Raw genomic sequence first — 18,366 nt, forward strand, 5'->3', positions numbered from 1 at the left:
TTAATTTTAGATGGGTTTCGGTGACGATCTACTTTGTCCTTGCGATCTCCGCCAGAAGCAAACACTTGGGTAACAGGTTCCTCTGTAGAAAAAGCCACGCCAAGGAATGTGCGTGTGTGATCTTATTGTGATGTATAGGGCCAAGAAGAACAAAGGGAACTAGACGTCGCGGAGGATCGGCTGAAGGGTCGCGTGTATGGCGTATGTGCATGGGGGAGATTCGGTGCTGTTTGATGTTTCACAGTTTTCAACAAAAAAAAAAAAAAAAAGAATTTTACCCGAATATCTCATTGGCTGGTCGGCGCCGATGTCAGATTTACTCCGTTGACCATTCTCCAGCACGCAAGATTGCGTGATGAGACGCCATATTTTGCGTGCTTGATGGAAATGATCTAACCGCCCACTTTTTTCGATATCAAGGAAACACACACACACTCCCCCTTTCTTTTATTTCCCATTACCCTCCCCTCCCCGCCCCCCCTCAGAGTCACCTTTTCAACAAACTCTCTGCATTTATTAACAGAAAAGGGAAAAATAGAAAGACAAGACGCCCTATGAAACACAGCAATGACAACAACAGACACATCCACCACCAGCAGTAGCAGCAACACGCCACTCATTCTCGACTATGAACCCATTTCCTACCCAAAGATCGCCGCGCGCTTTGCTCGAAAACTACCCCGTTATACCAAAGAATACCTCTGCAGCTTTTTCCCTATCGTCTATTGGATTCATCGATACAACCTGACGTGGCTCATTTCTGACGTGATTGCCGGTGTCACTGTGGGTATTGTTGTCGTCCCACAGGGCATGGGCTATGCAAAGATTGCAAACCTGCCACCTGTAAGTTATCATCAGAGGATACCAGGACAACAACAACCTCTTTTTAAACTTTTTTTTTAAATCTCCATTAGGAATACGGCCTTTATTCGTCATTTGTTGGCTTGGCTATATACTGCTTCTTCGGTACATCTAAAGATATCAGTATTGGCCCTACTGCTGTCATGTCACTACTCGTCGGTCAAACCGTTTCCAATGTCGCTACGGCGGAATCTGGCTATACTGGCCCGCAAATCGGTGTAGCCATGGCGTTGTTTGGTGGCATCATCTCTGTGGCACTAGGCATGCTTCGTCTCGGTATCCTCGTCGACTTTATTCCTGAGCCTGCCATTGCTGGTTTCATGACAGGTTCTGCCATCACAATTGCTATCGGCCAATATCCGAAACTGTAAGCAAGCTTTTTTTTTTCTGATATAAACGAGACTCATCAAATCTAATATAATCGCATCAAACAATGACAGCTTTGGTATGACTGGTGTCGACACGCACGACGCAACCTATCTCGTCTTTGGTAACTTTTTCAAACATCTGCCCGATACACATTTGGACGTCGCCTTTGGCCTTGTGGGTCTTTTTGTACTCTACGGCTTTCGCATGGGCACAACCTACCTTGGCAAAAAATATCCTCGTCACGAAAAACTATGGTTTTTCATCAACATTATGCGCAACGGCGTCGTCGTCATCTTTGGTACTCTGTTTGCTTGGGCTATCCAGCTTCACAAAGATGAAAGCCCAATCAGCATTCTTGAAGACGTGCCAGCTGGATTCACCGCCATGGGCGTTCCCACATTTGATACCAATCTCTTGTCTGAAATTGCCGGTACATTGCCCTCGGTTGTCATTATTCTGATTCTTGAACACGTAGCTATTGCAAAATCCTTTGGCCGCCGTAACAATTACAAGATCAATGCCGATCAAGAAATCATTGCCCTTGGTGTGGCCAATATTATCGGCTGCTTTTTCGGTACGCAAAAAATTGAAGACACTAGAAAAGAGAAATAGGCTGACCCCATCTCATAACTACTCTATAGGCGCATATCCCAATACTGGCTCCTTCTCTCGTACTGCCATCAAAGCTCGCAGTGGTGTCCGCACGCCTCTTGCAGGCGTTTTCTCTGCCCTTGTGGTGCTTTTATGCTTGTATGCATTGACACCTGCATTCTACTATATCCCTGACGCAATCCTCGCAGCCGTCATTATCCATGCAGTGTCCGATCTCGTCTCTGGTCCCAAATTCGTGCAGCACCTGTGGCACATCAACCCACTCGAGCTGTTTACGTTCGTTGCCGCAGTAATCATTACTTTCTTCACGAGTGTCGAATACGGTATCTATGTATCCGTTGCTCTAGCCGTGTTCTTCATGCTGATCCGCATTGCTCGCCCACGCTATGCCGTCCTTGGCCGCGTTCCTGTTCGACCGATTCGCCCAGACATCCAGGACGAGAAAAAGTCAGACGCAAAACCCAATGATAGCGACGTCGAATACGTCTACGTCAAAGAAAGCCACCCAACCTTGCATGACATTGTCGAACCCCCACCACCCGGCGTTCTGATTTTCCGTCTCGACGAATCTTTGACATACCCAAACGCCGGTTTCATCTCTGACAAGATCATGCACTATGTACAGGACAACTTTACATCGGGTCTTGCTCCACCAACCACGCGTGGTGAGCGAGCATGGAACGACCGTCGACCGCTTGTGAAAAAAGAAGATTTGGAAGCTGTCATGGCTGCACGAGAAGCATCGGGACGAAAGCTCAGAGCGATCGTCCTGGACTTTTCAGCTGTCAACCATCTCGATTCAACTGGCGTACAAGCTCTTTTAGATCTCAGACTTGCTATCAACCGCTATGTCGGCCGTGAGGTGGAATGGCATTTTGCTAGCTTGGCTACGCCGTTCATCCGTAACGCACTCATGATTGCTGGTTTTGGCAGTCAGAACGGCCGCGATTCGCATCCACTCGAATTGGTGCCTATTGTTCCTCCTCAACTTCAACAACAGCAGCAGCAGCAACAACAAGAAGGAGCAGCAGCAGCAGCAAATGATAACGTCAAGAGTGGAAGCGACTCGGCAGCAACAGCCACAGCTTCAAGTACATCGGACCACTGTGCAATTGATACAGAAGTCATTGACATGGACACGATCGATATATCTGAAAAACGATCGGTCTATTACTCGATTCATCAACTACCATCATCATCATCATCTAGCTCTTCTATTCACTCAACCGCTACTGCGCATAGCAGCAGTAACAAGGTTGCTGGCGATGATGATCGAGCATCAGCACGTAGTGTTCGAACTACCCGAACATCATCACCTTCGGTTATCAACATTGATCGTCACGGCAATCTATCCTACTATCCACTATTGGAACGAGGCCTACCCATTGATCGAGCACCGTTTTTCCATTGGGATCTGGAAGATGCAGTACGAGCAGCCACTTTTGCTGCTTCTAGAGATTAAGTACTTTTAAACATTTCATCCTCCATCGTTTTCATTGTTGTAATCATTTTAACTACACACACCCTAATGTATTATATGTAATTCTCACCGCCCTTGCTATTACCTGTTCACCCAACCACATTTTCGACTCTCTTTCTCTTTCACCGCATGATTTATACCATTGTTCTTTTTCCTTCACCTTTCCTTGATTGTACATATATAAAAGTTGTTTTTTATGCTCACCAAAACCTATGGCGACGTTTTAACGGCATGTTGTGTTAGTTGATCACTACACACCGTAGTAAGCATGATAAATCAAAGGGATATATTCGTTACACAAGCAGCGATCCATGTCATGCATATTATTATGCGCATTGGTTCGTTTGCACGATATTTTTATGGATGGTATTTGATGACGCTGGCCTCTACTTCTTATAATGAGAAGACATCGTCACAAGCAGCGATGGATGTCATGCATATTATGCGCATGGTTCGTTAGCACACTATTTTTACTGGTGGTTATTTGACGATGCTGGGCCTCTACATACTTCTTGTAATGAGAAGCCATCGTCATACCATGTGGTATTATCCACCGCACTTTCTATTCTCTATCTTTCATGCTCATGCTCATGCTCATGCTTGATGTTTCATTATTCAGAGCTTGTAATCGAGACGGTTATGATAGCAATGCAATCGGCACAGGTAAGTGAGTGAAGCAACAAATATGGAGACAGCGGCTATATACATTACAGAATCAAGCATTCATGCCGGATACTCAGCTCGAGAAAGAACAGAAGGAAAAGAGCGCGTCGTCATCTCTGCGGGTGATGCCGATCTGTTTCTATGTATATGATAATGCAAGGTTCAAATGCTGCTGCTGCTGCTGCTATAATAGTGCTCCCTGTTTATCCCCTTTCTCCCTTCCCGATCTCTCTAATATCTCACCCTTTGGCAAAACGACGCCCCTGGTTTCCTACAGCGATGATCACTGTCCCCCAAAGTAAACACCAAGCAAATATGAGTTTGGTGGGTGAATTCTGTCAATATTCGCACTCCCCCCCATGGGCTACTACTAAGCTGGCTATCCCGACCGGTTTTTTCTGTATTTGCTTCTATTATCAGAATATGAACGGACTACTTTAACACACTTTTGCTAAGTCCTGCTTGCTTTCTGCTCGGTCGGTTATAGCCCTCCCCCACCGACCTCCCCAACCCCCAAATTGTACTGGCCCTGACTGACATACATCCAATCCCCCCCCCTTTCGTTCGACATCATCACCATCAGGACCGCACCTAAAATAAATACAAAGCTCTTCTACTTTTCTCTTTTTCGGTTTGTTCCTACCTTCTTTTTTCCTCCATTCCTTCCATTGCACACTACAGCGTTACCAACAGCAGCGACAACAACAACAAACAGCCTTTTCGTCGGTTGATAACTTGCTTTCTCCTTCAATCACTCTTTTCGCTTTTCTCCTGTCATTATCCTTTCTTACACAAAACGGGCCTATAAAGACATCGTTCTCTCTCTTCTTCTTTTTTTATCAAGACGAACGCACCCGTGCCACCCACTTTTATTCTTTCACACAACTCCACTATACCACAAAGCAAAAGTATCTTTTACAGAGTTACCTTGTCAGATCACTTCCTATCCTCGCATGCACGTTTCCGATAACAATAATGTCCTACAGCGTCACATCCACAATTGCAGCACCCTTATCACCCACCTCAACCACCCAGAAATGCGACACCGTACCGTCCTCGCTCAAAAGTAAATCAACGGTGATAGACCTAGAAAAAAATGATACAATGAACCGTGAAGAGATCGTCGTCGACGCGCATTATCCCGATCATTATGAAGAAACGATCGCCGCCGATCCATCAATACATAAAGGACGATTTCAAGACCTCATTGCGCTAGGCCGACAATTCAGACGCAATGTAAAGATCACATCCTATCCTCCTACTATTGCTATCACTCGTGCTTTTTTTACTATCTCAAGTTTCAACATGCTAATCTATCACCACCACCATCAACAACAATAACAGCATAGAGAGTTCTTGGCAGAATTCATTGGAACACTGATTCTGGTCCTCTTGGTCAACGGTGTCACTGCTGAACAAACGCTGGGAGTATCCGCAAACTCTTGGTTGACTGTCGCGTACGGAAATGGTAATCATTGGGGTTATTCCTTCTTGCTTTATTACATTTTAATGCAGCAGCTTGAACAAGACTGATTGACAACAACCCTTCTTTTCTAAATTTTAGGTATGGCTGTATTGTCTGCTATTAGTGTCTGTGGTCATATTTCGGTGAGTAGCAATAATTAGTTTATCTTCAAGTAACATGCGAGTGAGCAGCAGTAGAGGTGGTTGCAGAAGAAAAGAAAAATCGAGTCCCCACCGAGAATCCCCTTTTTTCATGGCCAGCAGTGTATTGCTCCAATCTCCCTGATTTCCTTGCTTATATCTAAATCTACTGCTGCTGTTGCTGCTGCTACCACTATACTCGTTGCTGACTAAATTGATATTATTTTTTAAAAAAACGCATGAATAGTTTCTAACTAAAAGGAAATTTCATTACTACACTTTCAAAAAACCATTAGGGTGCACATATGAATCCCGCCATCACCATTGCCTTGTGGCTATTTAGCAACTTCCCCGGCCGCCGTGTACCCACCTACTGTATAGCACAGCTGCTAGGTGCATTTTGCGGATCCGCACTGCTCTATACGATTATCACACCCGCCATCCATCAATTTGACGGTGGAACACGATCTATCCTTGGCGAACATGGAACCGCGACCATATTTGCAACCTATCCACCGCTCTACGTAGGCATTGGAACCGCGATCGCATCCGAGGTTGTCGGAACGGCCTTGCTAGTATTGTTGGTGATGACCACGGGTCACCCGAGCAATCGCCCATTTTCCTCGATGCAAGGCGTCATTATAGCGACCGGGCTCTCGTCCATCTTGTTGTCGATCGGATACACATCTGGATTTTCGTTAAACCCAGCGCGTGATATCGGTCCTCGATTGTTTACAGCATTGGCTGGTTGGGGACTTGAAGTGTTTACGGTCGGTAATTATTATGCGTTTGTGCCCATGTTTGCACCACTTCTCGGTTCTTTCGTAGGCGGAATCGCTTATATGATCTTCATCGATCATGGTGTGGAATAGAATGAGAAATTCGCCCAGACCACCTTCTTTACCTCATCCCTCATCATTATCATCATTCTTTTGAGAGCAAAAAATTATCAAACTTCTTCTCTTTCATCATGTATATACACAAAAAAAACAACAACTCCCCTCCCCTCATTCATTCACATCATCATACACGACGCGCAACGACTAAAGCGTGATTGGCCATCCATTATCCCACACCCATTCATCATCCATATTAAAAAAAACAAAAAGACCCATTTATATCCATCTACTGACACTTAATATTCAACAAAAAAGAAATTTGATAACACTATATACATACTACATATTGAACGTTTACAGAAGGAAGAAACAGTTGATGGCTGAGGATGGCAAATAATAATAGGAGACACGTCGGGGTCGGGGGCTAGGGTTTATTATGGATGATGTAGAATCATTGTTTGACCTCCATACTATCAAGAATAATGACAAAATTTACATGCGTTGAAGCGAAAAGTAAAAGCACGTTGTGGATTTTTGTTGGGTGGCTACTAGATCCCTCTCCGATAGCATATTGCTCCCCTTCTTCTCCTATGCACAGGTTATCGTGCTGCCGCAGTTCTAGACCTGTTTTACCTACTCACGTACTTTATGTGGCCACAACGATAATGGGCCACGTACCAAAAATATCATCTTATTGGAAGATACGAAGATGATGAGTGCATTTACGGAATCTAAATTTATCCAAGAAAAAGGATGCTTTGATTACAGAGGGGCGACAATGAGTAGATCTCCTATCATATTGCATCTGCAATTTTTTTTCGTACCGAACATCTGCTACTAACACTACCCACTTTTTTTGCTGTACCAACTTTATTATATTCCAAGAATAGTAGCATTTTTTTACAATGGGAAATTTATTCCTGCATGTATACGAACAGACCGGACGAGGGATGACAATGATAAGCACTACACCTTCTTTACGAAGATGACACTTACTAAGGTCTTTCTTTTTTTTGTGTATTTTAGCTGTAATGTCGTATCAAGCTTAAAATATGCATGTAGATGAAGCAACTATGTACCACTAATAACAGTAGCAAATTCTGCATTTTAGCAGAAATGCTAGCATATTACATTATGCTATAGTATAAAAACGAGGACAGAAAAGTTACAGCAAGGATTCTCTATACTCGGAAAATGTGCACAGAAGAAGAGTATAACAGCGGATTTTCTTCCAACTCTTCAATACTCCTCCCCCCAAAACCAAAAGTGCCCCTAGATTGCTTCCTGGTGCTTTTTTTTCAAACTTTAAAAAAGTGCAGAAACAGGATCGCTGCAGTAGCTGGCTACTGCTTATCAAAATCGTAATGTACCAGTTATAAAATCGTTGTTGTGTACGTAGGAACAAAAAAGCTGTTAACCGGCGATGCACGACAATGAAGCCGATAATATAAGTTCCAGCTTAGGAGCATCCCTATGTAAAAATAACAATATAGCGTCATACATCAGCAAACCGAAGCTCGCAAGCGAGAAAAAGTGGTCGAGGATACCAAAACATGGTCTCTTCTACACACCGCAAACGCACTACTGCACGTGTATATGCACCGCCTCATATTACTCAGAACTTGCTCTTAGCAGGTATTATCATTCACTTTTGCAAATCATATCGAACTAAATTGAAAACTACCAATTATGATAGATAATACAAAGTCATGCAGAACGGAAGTACAAGAAATGCAAGTAGGCAAAAAGACACGTAATGTCTCATCTTGTATATGCACTCACACAGAAGAGAAATAGTTAGTGCAATAGTTTTGTAGTACCGAGGCATCCGTGTGGCATGACATTTTCTAAGCGCTAGCCTAGTGCTTAAATGTTTGTTGCTGCAGAATCAACAGATTCTCATGGCATATCTGTTTTTCCGGACGTGTCCTAGAAACTTGTAAACAATCATGTAGCTATAAATAATTCTACGCCTCCATTGTCATAATAATAAGGCATTATTAATGTGTTGATATAAATAGAAACATACAGGTGTCGATGTGTGAGACTTCGTTTATCCCATGTTTCACTTTGATGTGCTACATATGTACACTTTGTGTATTGCATGGCCTGACAGTTAATATGAGCCACCGAACCTTATAATCTTCCACTTGAAAATAGGCCCCCTTGCTACGGTCATAATTGAAGGGAGAGTTTCTTATAAACTTGGTTTCTTTTATGTAATAGCAATACTGTAATAATGAGGTAGGTTGATATTGACTGGATATCAAAATCGTACTGATGACAATGAAATCGGATTTTGCAAAAAATATGTGGATATTTCGTAGGAAACGTCTTACAGGAATTCCAGTGGCATAATACATTCATCGTTATTTCGCATACAAGCATGATAGATATAAGGATGGTATGTATCATCATCAGATTGATCAGTAATAACATTTTTTTTTGGTGGAGAGATAGGTAAAGAGACGTAATGTTTGTAAAACTAAATCAGCAAAGTACTTTCTTTAGCCGAAGTATATACCAATTTCAGGAATACTGCTGATGGCCAGGATGTTCATAGTGTTGGAAAAGAACAACCAGCAAGTCCACATTCGCATAATCATTTCTGGAAAAGGAAATGAAAAGGGACAGAAGGAGATGGAAAATGTTATGCGCTTTTATGATTGAACAAGTAGAGAGCTCGCGTGAGTTTGGATATTTTTGGGAGAGGGAAGGAAGAAAAACAAGAAAACAATTATCAACAAGCTAAAAGAGAAACAGTATAGATAATATGGGAGAGTGAGGGGTGCTATAGGAGGAGAAACGGGATAAACTGATAAGCGAAGGAAGAAACTAAATCTATTATGTGCGCTAAATGTGTAAACTAAATATTATTATCCTTTGTCTTTGTTCATTTCACTTGGCAGATTTGTGCTTCGTCAATCATTGCGATGGAAGCGCCCAAGCACCAACCCGTCTCTGCGCCACGAATCTTCTTTGCCGTGCGGACAAGGCGTTCAGGAGGCACATCATAACCGATCCGCAACAAACCGTGAATATACGTCAAATCCAAGCAATAGTCTGGCTTGCTCATCAAGGCCTCAATCGCGTTAGGAACGTGCTTGAACGACTGAGTCTCGCCAGCACAAACACTTTCGGTCAACTCGCCCAACTCTTGGACAGAAAATTCGGATGGCATTCCCAAAGGTTGTGTCAAGTCGTAAAAGAACGAAAAGACGTAGAGGTCGCGAGCAGTGAACGTCTCTGTGATCGGAGGTTGATACATGCCATCGAATGCACAGGGAGCAAGGGCACAAATCTTGTCTTTGTTGAAAACGCGCTCGACAACACCGCGGCATTGAGCATGACCAGCGCCTGTGCCAACCAAAGTCACTTCTTTGCCAGTTCCAGCTTCACTTTCTTCCCATGTGAACGTCTCGGTATGATTTGCAGGCAGGCATGGGTGGTACACGTGACCCGATCGCGTCGCTTCTTCTTTCCATGTCTCGGCCATTTCCGCCTTGATGCGCTTGCGTGCCTCGTTCAAGCCATAGCCAAGGTACGAATGTTGGTACAGTGTATACTGCGCATCTCCGTAATCCAACAAATACTTGTGCTCGCCTTCGGCCATTGAATTATCGGTATCAAAGGTGGGTTCAAACACGATCTGGGTCGATGCACCGCCCAGATCAAATACGGCAGCGGACCGGCCCTTTTTTAACGAGCCCAACAAGTAGTTGACAGTGATCCATGCGTACACGCCTACATGTATCCGCAACGATTATCGGTATGCAAGTGATATCCGTCAGAACCGATTCAACATTCCATCACCATTGCTGCGGACCCATATCCGTCCCCTCCCACTTGTGCAGGCTGCAGCTTTATAGCAAAACACAATGAATATATCACACTTTACCTTCATCTTTGCCGTCCATGATCTCAATCCCATGTTCGCCACCGGCAATCGGGAAAGGATATTTTGTTTCCAAGCGCGTGCGCACAGCATCCAGAATCTTCTTGCTTTGGCTTTCACCTAACATACGTAAACCGGCTGTTGCCTTCAATTCGATCGGAGTGCAATGATGTAGCTCAGCAGGTACATTGTCAAGCGCAACCTGCATCAGTTCATCCAGGGACTTTGCCGCGGCTTCTGCATCATCCTTGTAGGAAGAAAGTCCTGGTTCGATGGGATAAAATACTTCATCTTCTAATTCGGGCTGTTCTCTACAGTAGTTGAATCGATACACATGCATTCTTGACCCAGATGAACCAGCATCAATCATGAGTGCATATTGAATAAGTGGTCGGCCGGGATGAGGTGTGCTGCAATGTTCTGACGGTGATGGTGATGACGTTTCCGACGTGATCTCTTTGCTGTTGTTGCTGTTGTCCTCGATTGTAGGGTCTGCTGACAATGCCGGATCCGGATCCGTTGAAATCACTAAAATTAGCATTTTGTATAATTATGCATTAGTGTATATATAGACGTTTTGTCATTTTCCTTTTTTATTGAGCAATTACCGACAGGAACAGAAACACCAACAAATATCTCTCAATCGCGCCAACAATGAAGATTTACTAAATTATTACCTGGTTCCTGCTGCTGCTGTTGCTCACCAACAATGCTAGTGTTAGGTTTTTGCGAACCCGACAAATGCTGGTACCGTTCACTTGGAAACAATAACCATAGCAATAATAATATAGCTGATGCACCCACGGCACACTTGATCAGCAACGTTTTGCGTGATTTTGCAGTATTCATCATCCTCTGGAGCCAACTCCGTTGCCGTTCTTGTTTGATGGTGATGGAGTTTTGGCGTTGATGAAATGAGGACGTGGTCGGTAACGGTAGATTGGCAGCCACACTGAATAAAATTAAGGGATATGCAAGAGAGAGAAATGAGAGTACTTTTGCGAGAGAGAGAGAGAGAGCGTTGGTTATCAGAAGAATGAAGGGGCGAAGGAGGGGTGTGGCTCTCCAAAAGGAAACTCGAAGCTATAAAAAGAAGAGGGAAAGAGCGAAAGCCAAGCCCAGATTTCTCTCACAGAAAATACATTTGACAATCCGGTGAAACTAGTTCGTCTACAAGTGGAGGTCCAGCCCTTTAAATCTTGGTTCATAATCGCTCTTTTTATAATAATATCTTAACAAGATGCGATCATACACTTGAGAATAGTCGATTTTCTGCTTGTTTCTTCGGAAAACAAGAAAGGCAACATGCCGTTTTAAAAATCTGTGCTACGTGTGGTGGCTGCTCGAACGTTACCCATTTTCAGAGTTAGGGTTCGGACCAACTCGAATGTATGAGACATTCTTGTTCACGCTGGAAGTGTGCATTTTTGATATTCGCACACTACACGCTCCATTCAGGCTGACAGAATGTTAACGACAACGCTATGATGGCGGATACGATTGTATTTAGCAAGTAGGGCCATTTTGACATTAATATAATGTAACTCTTGTAAATAAAAGCTTTTTTAATCCAATTGTAGACGATCGGATTCTCTAGGACAATAGACCTAAACGAAAAATTGATGTTGGGTAAGTGGGACAATATCTTTCTTTTAACGCTATGGATTAGGCTTTTCGTGAAAATATACCGTCTCTCCAAATAAATTATGTAAACGATCGGGCAACTGGCTCTGCTTCATAAAAAGCAAATTCCAAAGGGCCTAGCAAGTAAAAGTGCTAAGTGTATTAGTATCAATAATGTTATAGATAACGAACAACTTTCAGACGAAAGTATACTATATCAATACCGTTGCTATCCACTGATGTCCTGCAACACTTGGATGAAGACAATCAAAATTACTGAGTCTTTGTAGCGGCCACTCAGCGGGATCAAATCGTACAGGCGTATATTTGACCCCAAAGGATTCGTTTGTCAAGCTGCTGTACTTCTGATAGATCGATTGAATTTGGTCATCGTATACTAAACTCTTTATTAATACAAGAGAGCGCGAGAAATTTCGCATCATCATATGCGTCCGGTTTCCTTTTTTGCACAAGGCTTCAATTACAATAGAAACTTACGCGCTGCTAATTGGCCAAATCGTGGCCAATTTTTCTTATCAAACCCACACATGCACAGAACACGGTCCAGGATAAGGTTGTTCAGAGGAAAAGCGTCAATTTGTTTACAATAGTCCTGACCGTCCATTCTCTTGAAGATAGATGTCAAATTTAATGATCCAACTGTTTGCTTATGTTAGTAAAATTTTGCTATTACAGAAGGGGTTACAGTGGACCATTGCTGTGAAATAAAAGCAACTTTGATCCGTGTTTAACTTTTCTTATACAACAGGATTACGTACCTATGTTAACGATTACTTTTGGAATTTCGCGGTAAATCCGATCGATAGCCTGATCTAGATAGCGGTGGTAATTCTCCGGAGTAAGGTATTTCTCATATAATGCGTCAATGCATGAGAAACACATATCATTACCTAGCGTGTTTATGACATATATGAATTACTGTAGCAGGCGGTTCATGGATATTGTTTGTAATATTTAACTCTTTGTTTTTTATGACTTCATATAGTATAATTCCATTAATGACAAAGCACATGGAACTTACTCCCCATTTGGATGACGATCAGTTTCCAATCTTGTTCAAATCCTTCTCCAGTGTTTTTTTTTCATTTCTGGTATGAGATAATCAAGTTCTTGATCTAAATTTCTTGTCCAAGCAAAGTTTAACGCGGCATTGAGCTGGTCTATTGGTGGATCATCTATGACATATAATATAAATTATTAATTCTTTCTCTAGCTTAGTGGCACTCAACATGTATGTATCAGCAATCACATACGTAAATAGCCGGGACAGTGGCCAACTAAAAACATATATTTATAGGTGCTTTTAAAGTCAGTTACTTCATGTGTATGTACATGCACGAATTAACTGTGTTGACCGAAGAAGGAATGAAAATATCTATAAAACATTTCACCTGTACAGAATGAGGGTGACCTTTGTCCACTAGGAGGGTCCATTATATCTGATCCAGCATAATACTTGAAGGCATTTGATAATGTCATCGAACCATTGCGTCTACCGGTCGTAAAGGCAACATCCCGTGATTCATGAATAGTTGTTTTGCTGAAGAGACTACCTTGAACACCTTCGGCAACAATTCCTGTCATTAAACTATGTGTTTTCTTTATTTAATGATGCCTTCCATTACATTATGAAGCCCTGTATATGATGCATATACACAGTATCTTAAGGATTGACACAAAGTAGAATTACCTATCACCCAACGATGCAACTGCTTTGATATCGTCAGGACGAAGATCGTGCGCGTCCTTTGGAGGTTGTGCTCGACTTTCCAATTTAGGACATGTATATATGGAAATGTGATGATAAGACTGCCCTTGAGCGCAGAGCTGCTGTTGGAAAGTTTGTAAAACAAGCGTCATGTATATCACTAAAAGAAGATTAATCATTTTTCTATGTTCGTTGAAATGTTACTGGAAATGTCTGCACATCTGACCATTTTTATGTATGTACAAGAAAAGCCGATTTTAATCCAGACCATTGGATACCCCTAATAATAGGAACTCATGCCGAGAATAATTGAGGTTTTTCCTGATTTTATTGCAAAAAGTGTAAGTTTGCAAGTTACGGGTAAACATTGCTGCTTAAGCACTGAATAAGTCAATTAACAAACACCACGTCGTTGTTCATCCAAGGGAGACGATGTACGATGCGTTCCGTGGAAACAATCTTATAAGTCTTGGTATGCCGGTAATCTACCGGCCATTCAACTACCCGTTAGTGATATCACGATCTGATAAAACTTATTTGCCTATATTTATTGTTGCCATTTTATTCGTCGATAAGACTTAAAGCATGCTTCTGTCAACCGATGTTGCACAAATTGAAGCTGTTTCTACCTCGATATGTGCAAAAGACACAAAAGTTTATGCAAGTTGCAGATTGTGCCAAACTACTTATTTATATTTTTGCATTTTGCAGAAAACGTTGTTGATAATATATGAGAAATTGCAAAACCTGCAGAAGTAGCAAAATCCGGGTACAGTACTAGCAGTTTAGTTATGGACATAAATAGGATGGATTGATAATGGTTTTGACCAACAACCTAAGTGAGTTTGTAGTGAAGGAATATTTAGATAGGTTGATAGTCAGATATTCTGTCCGCTTCTACGGTATTTACTACTCGGATGTTCATATAATGTATGTTATTACGATGTCATTTCAGTAAAGAATTTGGTAGCAAATTAAAACAGAATAAAAACATAGTGATACAAACATGAAGCATATCACTTCTTAGTGGTTGTTTGGGCTCTCCTTAGAAGCCCTATGGAATCATTGGATATGAAGGTGAATATTTGAAGCAGCCTTGTGTTGATAATGAAACGCAAATGCTTCAAACCACGCCGGTAACCTGATCTTTCCATACTCGATGAGCCTACGGTGTTGGTAGCTCTCTTTGTAGCTTCATCGCTGTTGGTCTTCTCGCTACTGTTCACGTTATGCGTCCTCACGGGGAGCCGGTTGCCAGATTCGAACCGGAATTGAATTTAGAAACGAGTTTTTTAAGTCGCAAAATTTAAAGGAACGGGATTACTCATGGTTGTAGTAGTAACTGCATAAAATCGAAGGGAAGACGTAAATATTGTAGTGTATATATTTAGCAAAGAATGTGAATTAAAGACGTTATCTGTTTCATTGTCGATAGCAGCTCAGTATGACCGTGCGTAGTTGATTGCTATGTATTAATCGTGTTCTAACTGTTGGTCTAGTAAGGGGAATTAAGACCTTGCCGCATAAAAGATTGCTGGATCATTTACATGATGTCGTGTGCATAAATCGGCGTGCCCATAATTCTCAGCACTAAACGTTGCATGCTTAGCAAGAATTGTCCCTTTTCTCTTGCCTTTCCCTCTTTCCACTCATCTTCTTTTTTTTTGTTTTCTCCTCCTGTCTTCCCACCCTCTTCGTTTAACTCGTTTCCCCATTCGCAAATATTCTTTCACAAGTTAATGTTCTCGCTTTCAGTGATCTTGTAATTTTGTACTCGGTTCTCAATTCCAAGCAAAGAGAACCAACTCGTCAAGAATCGAGCCGACCCAACTTCTGTCTCGGTTCCTCGGTCCTCATGAGAATCGTTAATCCACGTGCAAGTATTGAAGTTGCCCACGGCCGTCACTAAAACTTTGAAACCGAGCCGCCTAGTTGTGATAAATGGGTGAATGCTGCTGACCGGGGCTACCGGTATTAGCAAAAGACATAATTTTTTCATCTCGGCTGCTGTGCGGCCTAGGTATACCATATCCTCAAAACTTCACAGCAAGATATCAACGTGTTGGCGCATACTTTTTTTGTGTAGAAGATGATTTATTGAAATACCGTTTTTGTCGGTATTTATGATATCAGAAAAGAGAGTTGACAAGCGCACTATGAATTAGTACAGTTTTCTATATGTATCCTACGTAGCGCTAATGCGTCTGGATATCATTGCCACTACCATCCTCCATATATGGAACTCCCACTGACATCAAGTGTTTCAAGGATCAACCTTCTGGCCCGATGGTGTGGCAGCCCGCATTACATACGAATCTCCGGACCGAGCATTACATAGAACGAGTGTTGGTTTCAAAGACCAAAATTGATGCAAAATGTGGACAATAATGATTGCACAGGTTTACTTTAAGAGCTGAAAACGATACATATCACTGTGATTGAGATGTGTAACATTTTACAGCGGATGTACGAAAATTGCGATCTACAAGTATTCCATTCGCAAACCTGCCTCTTCTTCTAAGGGTAGAAAAACTTGGCCAAGGCAGGGGTTCTACTGGAGATGTTTATGAAGGTGCTGACCGGATCACGGACGAAGCAATGCAAAAATACCATGTGTATAGAGCAAGCTATCAACTGCCCGGAAATACCTTGACAGACACCAACGACCCACAACACAGTATCGCCAGTACAACGCCGGTGCTAATGGTGCACAAAGTAGTTTTATCGCTGCACTGGACGCATTTTTTTTTGCATGGATCACTACTCGATGGCGACAAGTAGCTCAAACTTGCGAGACCATACGCCAGCATCACCATCACTGTCTTTGTATCATGTTGATCAGAAAACACGATTATACCGCCTTTAATACAGCCCACCACATCAACAAGTTTTGTACAACTTATGCGCGAATAATATGCCTGAATCACATAGAAGGTTTCTTAAAAGCCTTGAACACGCAACCAACTTGTCCTCTTCTGATCGAACAGAAAAAGCACTTTCAACACAAGCAATACTAGTATTAGTACAAGTAGTAGTAGTAATTATAGCGACCTCTCTATAAAAGTATGCCTCATCAATGCCCTCCTCCGATCGTGGTTGGATTGGCTTCTTATAGCCAGCTACCTGCTAGTTTATTGCAAAACACGTATCTGATCATGAATTTTTGAGCAATAACAACGATGCTGCTTTAGTTAGCATCACTGGCCATTCCAGGAAAACAGTTTACATTATGCGGGTACACGGCGGCTCTCCCAACCAGAGCAGGACAAACAACTCCGCTATTGGAATAAACTTGTCTCCACGTTTTTTCGTTCCTGATCTGCTACTTTGCTCTTCGTTCGACCATGAGATGGAGCTCGCTGTGCATAACGCTTAGCATTTTGCTAGCTTTGTTGACCATCTCTGCTCCATCAGCACGAGCATGGCAACAATGTAAGTTGTTGACTTTATATTTTTGGGAAGGATGACAACAATGCTTGCTCCGCGATCTTGACAGATAGTTTATTCTTAGCTGATTTTGAGATTTTCGACTTGGTGGATGAGTTGGAGCAATCTGAAGGCAAAGACGTTAATTTCTACAGCTGGCTTAACGTGCAGGTATGTGGCTCTTTCTTTTTAAATAATATATTGTTGACTGGTAAAACTCATTTCTGTAAACAATAGCCCTCTGCTTCCTCAACGGATATCAACCGAGCCTACCGAAAACTTTCACTGAAGCTCCAGTGAGTATTTCCTCTCACCCTTGTTGTAGCCACATGTAAAGCAATATAACCAAGGGCAGTAGCTAAACTAACTATAATTAGCCCTGACAAGAACAAAAAGGATGCCCAAGCAAAAGAAAGATTTGCACGACTAGGCAAGATCGTAGGTATCCTTCGCGACGGAGCTAAACGTGAACGCTACGACCATTTCTACAAGAACGGTGTGCCACGCTGGCGCGGTACAGGCTACTATTACTCGCGTTTCCGCCCTGGCTTGGGATTTGTGGTTGTGTTTTTGATTGGCTTGTCGGGAGCGATGCAATATATTGTTGGCTGGGTCAATTACTATCTTGAAAAGAAGCGGATCGTAGGCTTCGTCCAGGACGCGCGTGCAGCATTAACGCAGAATGTTCCCAAATCGCAAGGAGCACCCACCATGGGCCGCAGCTATGTCGAGGTCGGTGGCCGTGTATTGCGATGCGAAGTCAAATCGGACGAATATATCATCATTTATCCGACCAAAGATGAGGAGCCTGTCCATTTGAACACTGAGTGGATCACAAAGCCAACGGTGACCAACAATGTGTACTTTATCCGGTGGATTGCTGGTGTGTTCTACAAGGTGACTGGCAAACCCATGCCCACCGCCAAAGAAATGGACGAAAGCCCAGAAACCAGTGACCAGGAACAAGAACAGCAGCAAGATGGCACAACAAAATCGAAAAAGAAAGCGAAAAAAGGAAAGCCCGTAGCAGTGACAGGATCCAAAGTGGGTGGTCGTCGTAGAGCAGTGAAGCCTCAGAATTAGAAAGAGCTTTCAAGCGTGTCTTTTTTTTTCTAGATTACAAAAGTAAAAGTATGTGTATAAAAAAAACCAAATGAAACTTGGATCAAGGAAAAATATAAGAGGAGGGACTGGGGCAGCGGCTGACAGGAGGGAATGGGAAGAAGAAGAAAAGAGATATCATGAATATGTGACATGCTAGATT

General features: G+C 42.5%; 5 protein-coding genes across 5 annotated transcripts; 4 read left to right on the top strand and 1 right to left on the bottom strand.

Annotated features, from left to right (window-relative positions):
* The first annotated feature begins 422 nt into the window (after positions 1-422).
* On the top strand, positions 423-3,671 carry BDB00DRAFT_822706 (sulfate transporter family-domain-containing protein). The gene is made up of 4 exons (XM_053123491.1): positions 423-843; positions 915-1,228; positions 1,302-1,804; positions 1,872-3,671. The coding sequence occupies exons 1-4, from the start codon at positions 568-570 to the stop codon at positions 3,302-3,304; spliced, it is 2,526 nt and encodes an 841-aa protein (XP_052979863.1). The 5' UTR covers positions 423-567; the 3' UTR covers positions 3,305-3,671.
* Positions 3,672-5,089: 1,418 nt separating this feature from the next.
* On the top strand, positions 5,090-6,462 carry BDB00DRAFT_787888 (aquaporin-like protein; the record flags this gene model as incomplete). Its single annotated transcript, XM_053120738.1, has 4 exons — positions 5,090-5,221; positions 5,330-5,453; positions 5,550-5,593; positions 5,887-6,462. 4 exons carry the CDS (start codon positions 5,090-5,092, stop codon positions 6,460-6,462), a joined length of 876 nt encoding a protein of 291 aa, XP_052979864.1.
* A 308-nt stretch (positions 6,463-6,770) lies between these two features.
* Positions 6,771-7,413, top strand: BDB00DRAFT_822718 (uncharacterized protein). Its single transcript, XM_053123492.1, has one exon. The coding sequence runs from the start codon at positions 6,912-6,914 to the stop codon at positions 7,140-7,142; it is 231 nt and encodes a 76-aa protein (XP_052979865.1). The 5' UTR covers positions 6,771-6,911; the 3' UTR covers positions 7,143-7,413.
* Positions 7,414-9,322: 1,909 nt separating this feature from the next.
* On the bottom strand, positions 9,323-13,828 carry BDB00DRAFT_872272 (nucleoside phosphatase family-domain-containing protein; the record flags this gene model as incomplete). The annotated part of the gene is made up of 7 exons (XM_053126931.1): positions 9,323-10,173; positions 10,328-10,852; positions 11,002-11,276; positions 13,113-13,143; positions 13,222-13,245; positions 13,360-13,556; positions 13,659-13,828. The coding sequence occupies 7 exons, from the start codon at positions 13,826-13,828 to the stop codon at positions 9,323-9,325; spliced, it is 2,073 nt and encodes a 690-aa protein (XP_052979866.1).
* A 3,110-nt stretch (positions 13,829-16,938) lies between these two features.
* Positions 16,939-18,339, top strand: BDB00DRAFT_369726 (DnaJ domain-containing protein). Its single transcript, XM_053117109.1, has 4 exons — positions 16,939-17,108; positions 17,188-17,273; positions 17,340-17,398; positions 17,480-18,339. Exons 1-4 carry the CDS (start codon positions 17,021-17,023, stop codon positions 18,183-18,185), a joined length of 939 nt encoding a protein of 312 aa, XP_052979867.1. The 5' UTR covers positions 16,939-17,020; the 3' UTR covers positions 18,186-18,339.
* Positions 18,340-18,366: the final 27 nt, after the last annotated feature.

The sequence above is a fragment of the Zychaea mexicana genome (assembly GCF_025766255.1).
Source record: "Zychaea mexicana strain RSA 1403 chromosome Unknown BDB00scaffold_35, whole genome shotgun sequence".
Lineage (NCBI taxonomy): Eukaryota > Fungi > Mucoromycota > Mucoromycetes > Mucorales > Lichtheimiaceae > Zychaea > Zychaea mexicana.